The sequence below is a fragment of the Hyla sarda genome, chromosome 6, assembly GCF_029499605.1.
Source record: "Hyla sarda isolate aHylSar1 chromosome 6, aHylSar1.hap1, whole genome shotgun sequence".
NCBI lineage: Eukaryota > Metazoa > Chordata > Amphibia > Anura > Hylidae > Hyla > Hyla sarda.
Window position 1 is genome coordinate 139,561,193 of NC_079194.1, and position 12,624 is coordinate 139,573,816.

General features: G+C 44.7%; 1 protein-coding gene across 3 annotated transcripts; it reads left to right on the top strand.

The window, feature by feature from the left end:
- Positions 1-27: 27 nt before the first annotated feature.
- On the top strand, positions 28-9,190 carry NICN1 (nicolin 1, tubulin polyglutamylase complex subunit). Of its 3 annotated transcripts, none has more exons than XM_056525240.1 (7): positions 28-163; positions 674-841; positions 1,008-1,196; positions 3,793-3,906; positions 5,928-5,999; positions 8,004-8,108; positions 8,546-9,190. In XM_056525240.1, the coding sequence occupies exons 2-7, from the start codon at positions 710-712 to the stop codon at positions 8,585-8,587; spliced, it is 654 nt and encodes a 217-aa protein (XP_056381215.1). In that variant the 5' UTR covers positions 28-163; positions 674-709; the 3' UTR covers positions 8,588-9,190. The 3 variants fall into 3 exon arrangements, with proteins under 3 accessions (XP_056381215.1, XP_056381216.1, XP_056381214.1); XM_056525241.1 differs by having other exon boundaries at positions 36-173; XM_056525239.1 differs by having other exon boundaries at positions 58-192.
- The last annotated feature ends 3,434 nt before the right edge of the window (positions 9,191-12,624 follow it).

Sequence of the window (12,624 nt, forward strand, 5' to 3'; positions counted from 1 at the left end):
GTGGCAGCGTACGCAGAGGACGTTAGTCATGTGACCTGAATTGCTTCTCTGTCTCCATGGAGATACGCTGGAATAGTTGATCTGCGGCGTCCATGTTTGTTAAGGGTGCAGTAATGAATGACAATGAGCGAGGCTTTTTGGAGAGCGGCTGCCGACATATTTGGTGAGGGAATGTGAGTGTGAGTGAATGAGGTGAGTATGTGAGGTGAGTGTACAGATACATCACTAGGCACACAAGCAGGACTCGGATCTTGTGATCTATATGGATAATGCCCCTCCCTTATTATATTTTCTTGTCTATGGGGGAGGGGTGATGGACAAACCTTGGCTCTGAGTCTTAGAGAGTGTTTCTTATTGTGGGGTGCAGGTTACTACAGATACATTCACATTGGTCTCTACTGAGAAATATGAGCATTTAATTGTTATTTTCTAGGGATCGACCGATTATCGTTTTGGCCAATATTATCGGCCGATATTCACGATTTTGGACGTTATCGGTATCGGCAATAGCCGATAACTTATACCGGAATATATATATATATATATATATATATATATATATATATATATATATATATAAGTTATCGGCTATTGGCCCTAACCTCCACAGAGTATCGGTATCGGCCCTAAAAAATCAATATCGGTCAATCCCTATTATTTTCTACCCTCCCAGGACCATAACCTGTGACTGATCTCCTGTGCTGCCGTCATGGCCGAAGAGGTAGTTCCGTGCAACATTCGAGCATCGGTTCCACTCCAGGTGGGAGATGGGATGTCAGATTCGGGTCCTCCGGGTGTGAACGTTATCGATATCACCTTCCCTGTTTCTCGGACCATTGATGTGAGTGTCACTTGTCCCTCGGAGCACATAAGGTCACATGACTGCGCTCTTGTACATAAAGCTCCATTATTACATAAGCAGATCCGTAATGATCAGTTTGGGGAGAATCATCTGCCGCTGTGATGTCATTCATGGTCAGCCGTTAACTCTTTATTTTTTCTCTCAGGTGCAGGAGATTTCCTTCAGGAATTACTACACTGCTTTTCTCACTGTTAAAATCCAGCAGCAGCAATCGACGGCGCTCAAGAAGAACAAAACTGCAACATGGCGGACCTGTATAAGGAACCTCAATCTAATGCCAAACCCCCACATGGAGGAGGGGTCCCAGGACTACGTCTCTCTGTACAGACAGCAGGTGATGAGACCATTAGTTGTGATTATGGGGTCTGATAGGACTTATAACATGGAACAATAGAATACATGAATCTGCAGTGCACATGTGCATAGGACAGCCTGGAGTTGTTGTGTCCCTTTAAATCAGGTTATTGCTTTGGGTTGGGAGATGGTATTGATACTGGTCCACTATCAAAGTAGGTTCTCCAGGGGGTGTGGAAATTTAATAAAAAAACTACTTGTCCACGGGACTAAAACGGAGCAAAATCTACTTGTCCCTCATGACGATCCACTGGACCAATTTTCACTTTTACACTCAAATTTTTTCCTCCTCGCCCTGTTATAGCCATAACTACCTACTATAATGTTAATTTTTAAAGGGGTTCTCCGGTGCTTACACATCTTATCCCCTATCCAAAAGATAGGGGATAAGATGCCTGATCGCGGGAGTCCCGCCGCTGGGGACCCCCGGGATCATGCACGCGGCACCCCATTTGTAATCAGTCCCCGGAGCGTGTTCGCTCCGGGACTGATTACAGGCGACCACCGGGCCGGCGACATGTGACTTCACGCCTCCGCCCCTGTGCGATGTCACGCTCCGCCCCTCAATGCAAGCCTACGGGAGAGGGCGTGATAGCTGTCACGCCCCCTCCCGTAGGCTTGCATTGACGGGCGGAGCGTGACGTCACACGCCGCCGGCCCGGTGGTCGCCTGTAATCAGTCCTGGAGCGAACACGCTCCGGGGACTGATTACAAACTGGGTGCCGCGTGCATGATCCCAGGGGTTCCAACGACGAGACTCCTGCAATCAGGCATCTTGTGTGTAAGCACCGGAGAACCCCTTTAATCTTTCAATAACACATTTTCCGCACCCAAAAAAAAAAAAAAAAAAAAAAAAGAAAATATATATATATAAAAAATCGGTGAAGTAAAATTGAAATAGTAGAAGATAATTTAGCAAATTCTGTGGTTTTCTTTTCTACGCCATTTACCTTGTGGTTGAGATAACATGTTGTTTTGATACTTTAGGCGCCTGATTACGCAATACCAGATTTGTGTAGTTTCTGTCATGTTTTACTAATTAAAAGAAAATTCTGAACTTTTTAATTGCCATTTTATGACCCCTGTAGCTTTTTAAAAAAAAAATTTTTTTTTTTTGCATACCAGACTGTATGAGGGCTATTTTGCGCCATAATCTGTTTTTTGTATGGGTACCATTTTGGTATTGATCTGACTTTTTAATCGCTTTTGAACTTTTTTTTCTGGGATATTATAAAAATTGCAATTCTGTGGTTTGGTATTTTTTTTTTTACATTTATGTTATTTACCGTACAGGATATATAATGTTATATTTTAATAGTTCGTACAATTACGCACGCAGCGATACTAAATATGTTTATTTTTATTATGTTTACATGTTTTTATATAGGAAAAGGGGGAGATTTGAACTTTTAACATGGAAGGGGTTAATGTGTGTCTTTTAAACTTTTATTAAAACTTTTTTTTTTTTTACACTTTATTAGACTTTTTGGAGGAATTAGATTCCTCATACAGATCAATAGAGTTCTATTGAACTCCATTGATCTGTGTGCTCTGCGATCCATTGATAGAGCCTAGTCCAGCCAGGCTCTATCAGTGACAGAGCCACAGACACCGGGGAAGCAGAAGTAAGCCCTCCGGCTACCTTGAGCGTATGTTCACACGTGCGTATTTTTGCTGCAGATTTGCTGCTGCAGATTTTACTGCTTAAGCAAATTTGCAGGAGAACATATGCACGTGTGAATGCACCCTTATAGTGGATCTTGCACCCCAATCCCCCCCCCCCCTTCCCGCGCGATTACGCTGTGGCGATCCACCACACTAGCCCACCAGGGAGCATTCACATGTCCCTTTAGATGCCGCTGTCAGCTTTGACAGTGGCGATCTAAAGGGTTAATAGCCAGCCGCGGGGATTTCCGCATGCTTACTATTAGCGGAAGCCCCCAGCTACTGAGTATGGAGCAGGCACAAGTCCGGAGCCCGCTCCATACACCCCTCTGATCGCCGCCATGCTTGTCAGGTCTGGCCCTGCTTGCCCGAAGCAGGACTAAGTGTCGGGAAATTCACCTGCCTGGTGCCCGGAACTGCATGTCCCGGGCGTCGGGCGATAGGAATTCCACATCCCTGTTCTCTATGTAACATTATTCAAATAATTGTTGATCCAGTGGTCAGATTGTTCAGGGTGCCCAGAAATCTTCTATTTGGTTGCTGTGATTTACAACTATGGGGGGAGATTTATCAAAACCTGTGTAGAGAAAAAGTGAGAAATAGAGAACTAATCATAGTGCTTCTTTTATTTTTCAAAAAACATTTTTCAAAAAACAAACCTCTACACAGGTTCTGCTAAATCTCCCCCATAATTTCTGTTAACTCTGAGGCTTCTGACCTGAAACACCATTTGTATTCTCAGCGGGTGATTCCATCAAAGGTTTTGCGGTCACTTGATGAGGACCCCTCAGGGGATGGGAGGAATAGTTGTTCTCATTCTGCCATTATGTGATCTATATAAATTGACGGTTCTGCACCACTTTCTATGGTCCGTTTCTGGGTTTCTGACTGAATTCTCTCCTTTCCTCCAGATGTTGTGTGATGCAGATAACGTAACATCCATTCGGTTCATCCTGAGGCAGCCATCACCTGTCTGGCTCTCATTTACCCTTGAAGAGTTACAGGTCAATCCACCTAGAAAGCAGGTAAGGGCCACACAATGTCTTCACTAGGACAAGAAAGGTGGACTGTGCAATATTCTTACTTTGTGCATGAAGTTCCACCACAGAATATGAGGTTCAGACATCCCTCTGGACTTATCTGGTTAGGCCCACAATCACATTTGTCTTTTGAGCAAGACTCCAGTAGAAAAATATAGAAAACAATAGCTTTTCGGCCAATAAAACGCATTTAGGCATATAAACGTGGTAAAGTTTAAACTGAGCATCAGAATGGGGATTAAAGTGATTGAAGTTGGCATAGTTGTTGGTGCCAGATAGTCTGATCTGGGATTCTCACACACAACCATCTGTAGGGTTTATAGAGAATGGTCAGAAAAAGTGAAAATATCCAGTAAGCAGCAGTTTTGTGGACAAAAATGCCTTGTTGATGTCAGATTTCAGAGGAGAATGAGCAGACTGGTTCAAGATGACAGAAAGGCAACATTATCTCAAAGAACCACTCAACCAATGTATGCAAAATACCATATCTGAACGCTTAACATATTGAACCTTGAAGCACATGGGCGACAGCAGAAGACCACATTGGGTGCCACTTCTGTCAGCTTAGAAGAGGAATCTACGGCTACAGTTTGCACAGGCTTACCAAAATTGGACAATGGAAGATGGTGGTGTTGTAATGGTGTGCCAGGAATTTTTTTGGCACATTTTGCCAGTAGCAATTGAGCATTGTTAAAAGTAGATATATCATTCATAAAAGCGTATCCCTATCCACAGGTCCCATGGGACCCCTGCTCTCCCCTGTAACGGGGCGTGCTGTCCCCCACACAAGGCCGCGGCCGACATGTCCCCTCCTTATATCTCTATGGGAGAGCCATTCAGCTACCTCCGGCTCTCCCATAGAGATATATGAAGGGGGTGTGTTGGCTGCCGCTTTGTGCCGGGGTAGTTCCCGAGGGGAACCCGTGCTGGAGATTGTGGTTGGACAGGGGATACCCGTGCTGGAGTCCCAGTGGTTGGATAGGGGATACATTTTTATGCATGATACCTCTCGGCATCAACCTAACTGTGTATAGTTCCTGACCATGTCCATCCCTTTATGATTACAGTGTCACAGAGCTCAAATCTTTCTTGTACATGTCAATTTCCTTCACACTGACCAGATCAATCCAATAGAGCACCTTGGGGTATGGTGGAATGGGAGGTTTGCATCATGGATGTGCAGCAATTGTGTAACGCCAAGCTACAAGCTTTTGTGCAAGTTAACTGCAGCCTGGAGATGACTTATCCCATCATTTATGTTTTCTAATTTAGATGCCTATATGTACTTGTGTACTGTATGTACTAAATCGACTGTTTTTGGAACAAACGATAGTAGTTTTTACCATTTTGTGGCCAATTTTTTATTTAAAAAAAAAAAAAAAAAAAAAAGTGTGTAAGCCTGGCTTTAGATATATGAACGGCAACAAAAATGACTCAAATGATAATTTCCCCACAATGATTTTAAAAACTGTTGTTCCCCTGACCTTTGGCTAATGTTAAAGGCCTTTTAAGATCTTTTGATGAAAGAATATGTGTAGATTCATGACATACAATGAGGACTGTGAATACTTATGAGGGACAATCCATTCAAACATGCAACCAAACCATGCCTCTCCATCAATAGAATACATCTTTATACAACATATTGTTTATAGAACATATTCAGAAGATTGTATTTTTTACAATATGCTGTAAAGTTGTTAGTTATTGTCCCGATGACCTGTGATGGGACAATTCTTGGCATATTCAGTCAGTATGCCATAAAAGTCTGCAATGTACAAAACCTGACGTGTGTGGCTGTTTACTGATGTCATGGTCCTGACTGTCATAATGATGGAGGGAACGCCCAGGACACCTAGGACCGTCCACTGCATCCAGATAAACAAATCTAAATGTATCTTTATTTATTGTGGTCCTTTAATTTGAACCATCTGCGATCACTGATGATCATAGCAAAGTTTCAGTCATGGGATTGTTGTAACGCCTATTAACCTCTTTCTTCCCAGAGTCCACAGAAGCAGTTTTCCTGGTGGTTGTCTCATCTGCCACCCAAAGAGGAGCTCCAGAATCTTCACAAGGTAAGAAGTAAAAATGTTACGGAAACCAATTAGAGGCCTGTCAGGTTACACATCATACTTGCATCTTGGTTTATATGGACTACACTGCTCAAAAAAATAAAGGGAACACTTAAACAACACAATGTAACTCCAAGTCAATCACACTTCTGTGAAATCACACTGTCCACTCAGGAAGCAACACTGATTGACAATCAATTTAACATGCTGTTGTGCAAATGGAACAGACAACAGGTGAAAATTATAGGCAATTAGCAAGACACCCCCAATAATGGAGTGGTTTTGAAGGTGGTGACCACAGACCACTTCTCAGTTCCTATGCTTCCTGGCTAATGTTTTGGTCACTTTTAAATGCTGGCGGTGCTTTCACTCTAGTGGTAGCATGAGACGTAGTCTACAACCCACACAAGTGGCTCAGGTAGTGCAGCTCATCCAGGATGGCACATCAATGCGAGCTGTGTCAAGAAGGCTGTGCTGTGTCTGTCAGCGTAGTGTCCAGAGTATGGAGGCACTACCAGGAGACAGGCCAGCACATCAGGAGACGTGGAGGAGGCTGTAGGAGGGCAACAACCCAGCAGCAGGACCTCTGCCTCCACCTTTGTGCAAGGAGGAACACTGTCACTGCCCTGCAAAATGACCTCCAGAAGGCCACAAATGTGCATGTGTCCACTCAAATGGTCAGAAACAGGCTCCATGGGGGTGGTATGAGGGCCCGACGTCCATAGGTGGGGGTTGTGCTTACAGCCCAACACCGTGCAGGATGTTTGGCATTTGCCGGAGAACACCAAGATTGGTAAATTCATCACTGGTGCCCTGTGCTCTTCACATGTGTTCACACTGAGCACATGTGAAAGATGAGACAGAGTCTGGAGACGCCGTGGAGAACATTCTGCTGCCTGCAACATCCTCCAGCATGACCGGTTTGGCGGTCGGTCAGTAATGGTGTGAGGTGGCATTTCTTTGGGGGGCCGCACAGCCCTCCATGTGGTTGCCAGAGGTAGCCTGACTGCCATTAGGTACCGAGATGAGCTCCTCAGACCCCTTGGGAGACCATATGCTGGTGCGGTTGGCCCTGGATTCCTCCTAATGCAAGACGATGCTAAACCTCATGTGGCTGGAGTGTGTGGAGTTCCTGCAAGAGGAAGGCATTGATGCTGTGGACTGGTCCGCCCGTTCCCCAGACCTGAATCCGATTGAGCACATCTGGGACATCATGTCTCGCTTCATCCACCAACGCCACAATGCACCACAGACTGTCCAGGAGTTGGCGGATGCTTTAGTCCAGGTCTGGGAGGACATCCCTCAGGAGACCATCCGCCACCTCATCAGGAGCATGCCCAGGCATTGTAGGGAGGTCATACGGGCACGTGGAGGCCACACACATTACTGAGCCTCATTTTGACTTGTTTTAAGGACAATACATCAAAGTTGGATCAGCCTGTAGTGTGGTTTTCCACTTTGATTTTGAGTGTGATCCCATATCCAGACCTCCATGGGTTGATAAATTTGATTTCCATTGATCATTTTTGTGTGATTTTGTTGTCAGCATATTCAACTTTGTAAAGACAAAAGTATTTTATACAATTAGTTCATTCATTCAGATCTAGGATGTGTTATCTTTTAGTTATCCCTTTATTTTTGTGAGCAGTGTATATTGTATTATAGAGTGTGGTGTACGGCACATTTATTATTACCTCTTGTCAGTTTTGTATATATTGTTACATAAGGGACTTGTTCTACAAACACAGCCATGGCATACAATGTAGCACTGACATTCAGAGCTCTCCCAGCATTCCTTGAATAGCTGTTGGTTTCCTGGGTCCCTGTCATAGATTCTCTACAATAAAAATGTTTATGGCCTGTGATAAATCTCAGCCTTGAGTGCTCTGGCCTTATGGGAAGGATTGCTAACACAGGGCTTGCTGGGAGCAGTAAGTTCTGGATGTACCAGATAATGGAAATTGTTGTATGTTTACACTCATTCTCCCACCCCCTCCACCATTTTAGGGTCTCCCAGATCCCGAGCGCGTATCCAGTGAGGTGCAACAAATGTGGGTGCTGACAGAGGTAATGCGCTCCAGTCAGAGCACAGCAGCGGTTGGGAGGTTTGATGTGAGTATCACAAGACACATAGGCATTGCTTTACTGTGGAATCATGTTGGGTGGGTAAGAAAACATGTCAGATTCTTCACCAGATTGAAGTACTTTCCACCAACTTTCTAATGGCAAAGGTTGAGCGGGATCAAAACTGGTGCAGAGCAAAAGTAGAGCAGGTGCAATGGGTAACAAGTCGGGTGACTGCTTTTCCAAATGGCCTCTGAAAAATGAAGGCTGGAATCTGATAAGTTGCCTTGGTTGACTACTCCACTTTTCCTTTGTTTCCTATGTACCAGTTCTAATACATTTAACAGTTTAGTTTCGATTTTAGCTATTTTCATAGCCTTTTTTTGCGGTCAATACATAGACTATTGATTCCTTTCAGCTTTCTGTTCTTCCTTATTCATATCTCTTCATGAACTCCATGGAATTATTTGTCATTCTCTTCCCAGGTGGATGGATGTTATGATATAAATCTCCTCTCATACACGTAATGTACACAAGATTCTCATGAAAGTCGGGACATTGTGTTTGGAGAAGCCCTGAGAAATGTGATGAATGTCCGGTCGTCTCCTCCTCCTCCTGTGTCCTCTGACTAATCACTTGAAGCCTGCAGGTCTCTCCACTGTGCCTACAGGTGTTATTATGGGGTCGCTATTAGGGATTCGACCGATATCGATTTTTTAGGGCCGATACGATAATCTGTCAGCTTTCAGGCCGATAGCCAATAACTTATTCCGATATTCCGGTATAAGTTATTGGCTATTTCAACACCCCCCCCAGAGGGGCAGAAGCCGTTGCAGATCAATGACATCAATGGCATTATCGGCAAGGTAATTGCCGATACCGATAATGTCCAATATCGGCCAAACCGATAATCGGTCGATCCCTAGTCACTATATTCATTTGTGTCATAACTCTCTGCATGTAGTAATAGTGCCCCATTCTCCCTGCCCACTTGAAGAACATCCTGCTGGCTGTGAGGCCCCATCACACAGTATCCCCTGAGGCAACTGGATTAGCACTGAGGTGACATCATGTTTGATGGACTCTTTTGTGGAATCATGGGAAATAAATCTTCTAAAATTGGCTCCTAACTGTGATGGGTTTAGCATCTTATATTATTGTGTTATGTTGACAGTTTACAACTGACGGTGGCTAAAACTGGATTGTGCATGTGTGTGTGTTTATATATATTATATTTATTTAGACCATCTAACATTTTTACGTTTTGTTATGTTGTGGCCTTGTGCTAAAATAAAATAAAAAATATCAGGTTTTCCCACATCATAGTTACATAGTTACATCATTCTGCTTTAGTACCCCATATTGACAAAGTAAAAACAGAATGTTGGAAATATCTAATTTATTGAAAAGTAAAAAAAACATAAGTATTCAGACCCTCTATTCCAGGGGTACTCAACTGGCAGACTGCGGTCCAGATCCGGACCGTGGCCGCCAGTCATCCAGACCTCCAGCCGGATCTCCCCCTATTCATATGTATAGGTGTCTTTAAGACACCGATACAAATGAACATTGGCGTACCTATTGTTTGATTGGGGGCGCGGGCCGCAAAACATGTCAGGTCACCACACTAGTAGTTAGAGCAGTTTCAGGGCAGCGGGAGCGCCACCGCAGCGCAACAATTAGCAGGGAGTCTAGGGTTAAAATCGCTGCCTATAAGGAGCGCAGGGGGAGCAGCACTGACCACGCTATACATTAAGCTGCCACAGCAGGTCCATTACCTTCATCCCCCAGTGCGGGCTCTTTAAAAATCTGTGGAGGGCTGGACAGGTCAGGGGCTGCTGGGAGAAGACGCGCACGTATGCTCCAAGCCGCTGACAGGTCCCTGCGTCTGACCCGACAGATCACCGGCAGTGCACACAGGAGCACAGAAACAGCACCCTCCGCGCTACCTAACATTTTACCAGCGGCACTGGAGGGTTAGTGTACTGGCTGGGGGAGGAGGGAGAAGACCGAGGGGGGAGGTGAGGAGAGGTCAGGAGGATGGATGAAAGGATGGGGAATGTATGTGTGAGGAGGCAATGGATGGTGGGGGGTGGGGGGGTGAGGAAACTGTGGATGGATGGGGGAGAGCACAGCGACATCATTAACTCTGGGGGCACAATGGCATCACTAATTCTGGGGGCACAGCGGCATCATTAATTTTGTGTGGCACAGTGGCATCCTTAATTCTGGGGGCACGGTGGCATCATTAATTCTGGGGGCACGGTGGCATCATTAATTCTGGGGGCACAGTGGAATAAATAACTCTGGGGGCACAGTAGCATCATTAATTCTGGGGGCACAGTGGCATAAATAACTCTGGGGCACAGTGGCATCAATAATTCTGGGGGCACAGTGGCATAAATAACTGGGGCACAGGGGCATCATTAATTCTGGGGGCACAGTGGCATCAATTATTTGGGGCACAGAAGTACAATTAGTCGGTACAGGGCACACAGTGTTTGTCAAAAATGTATTGGGGGCATAGCGTGTTGCATTAATATTGCAGGGGAATAGTGTGTGGCAGTAATATACCAGGGGCATAGTATGTGGCAGTAACATACCAGGCGCCCAGTGCGTGGCATTATTATATTCAGGGGTACAGTATGTGGCAGAATTATTTTCAGGGGCACCATGTGTGGTAGTAATATACCAGGGGCTCAGTGTGTGGCAATATTATATTCAGGGGTACAGTGTGTAGTAGTATTATATTCTGAGGGTACAGTGTGCGGCAGTATTATATTCAGAGAGTTCAATATGCGGCAGTATTATATTCAGGGGCACAGTGTGTGGCAGTATTCTATTCGGGTACGGTGTGTGGAAGTATTATAATCAGGGGGTGCAGTGTGTGGTAGTATTATATTCAGAGGGTACAGTGTGTGGTAGTATTATATTCAGGGGTACAGTGTGGTAGTATTATATTCAGAGGGTACAGTGTGTGGCAGTATTATATTTAGGGGGTACAGTGTGTGGTAGTATATTCAGGGGTACAGTGTGTGGCAGTATTATAATCAGGGGTACAGTGTGTGGCAGTATTATATTCAGAGGGTACAATGTGTGGCAGTATTATATTCCGGGATACAGTGTGTGGCAGTATTATATTCAGGGGTACTGTGTATGGCAGTATTATATTCAGGGGGTACAGTGTGTGGCAGTATTATATTCAGAGCAGTTTGCCTGGGTTTAAATGGGTACTCCCACCCTAGACATCTTATCCCCTATCCAAAGGATAGGCGATAAGATGTCTGATCGTGGGGGTCCCGCCGCTGGGGACCCCCACGCAATGTGGCATGCGGCACCCATCTGTTTCTTGTCCAGAAGCGCTGGAGGGTCTCGGACCGAGACCCTCCAGCGCTTCCAGACAAGAAACAGGTGGGTGCCGTATGCCACATTGCGGGGGTCCCCAGCGGCGGGACCCCCACGATCAGACATCTTATCCCCTATACTTTGGATAGGGGATAAGATGTCTAGGGTGGGAGTACCCCTTTAAGTCAGTGTTCTGGCTGGGCCTCTCAAAGACATTCACAGAGTTGCCCCTCATCCACTCCTGTGTTGTGTTGGCTGTGTGCGTAGGGTCATTGGGGGGAGATTTATAAAAAAAATAAATGTGCAGAGGAAAAGTGAAGCAGTTGCCCATAGCAACCAATCAGGTTGTTTTATTTTTTTAAAGGTCTCTGAAAAATGAAAAAAATAATTGGGCAACTACACCACTTTTCCTCTGCACAGGTTTTGATAAATCTCCCTCATTGTCTTGTTGGAAGGTGAACCATTGGCCCAGTCGGAGGGCCAGAGCATTCTAGATAACGTTTTCATTAAGAATATATTTGTCTTTTTCTCTAATCTAGTCTTCCCCTCAACCCTGACCAGTCCATGTCCCAGTCACTGAAAACATTCCCACAGAATGATGCTGCCACCACCATGCTTCACTGTAGAGATGGTTTTGGGCAGGGGATGAACATTGCCTTATTTTCTTCAGACATGACACTTAGAATTGAGGCTAGAATGTTATATTTTGTCCTTTTAGATTTTTTTTTTTTGCAAACTGCAGGCAGCTTTTCATGTGTCTTTGACTGAGGAGAGGTTTCTTTCTGACCATAAAGTCCAGATTGGTGGAATGCTGCAGCAATGGTTGATTTTAGGGAAGTTTCTCCTATTTGCACACAGGATCTTTGGAGCTCAGACAAAGTAACCATTGGGTAACCATTTAGCAAGGCCCTTCTCCCCCCGATTACTAAAAATAAAAAAATGTACCCTTCTTGAAATCTGTACCTCCCAACTATCCTGTCTCTGAGCTCTACAGGCAGTTGTTTCCCATCTTATGGCTTGGTGTTTGCTCTGATATGCATTGTCAGCTGTGAGATCTTATGTACACTATCCAAAAATCATGTCCAATCAACTGAATTTACCACAAATGATTTCAGTCAAGCTGTAGAAACATCTCAAAGATGAACAAAGGAAATGGGAGGTCCCCGGTGATTAATTTATAGGGTCATTGCAAAGGGTATGAATACTTCTCACTTTGTTA

Coding starts and splice junctions, on each gene's coding strand:
- NICN1 (XM_056525240.1), top strand. CDS start 710: ATGGCCGAAGAGGTAGTTCCGTGCAACATTCGAGCATCGGTTCCACTC. Junction 842..1,007: donor CTGTTTCTCGGACCATTGAT/GTGAGTGTCACT, acceptor TTTTTCTCTCAG/GTGCAGGAGATTTCCTTCAG. Junction 3,907..5,927: donor TCAATCCACCTAGAAAGCAG/GTAAGGGCCACA, acceptor CTTTCTTCCCAG/AGTCCACAGAAGCAGTTTTC.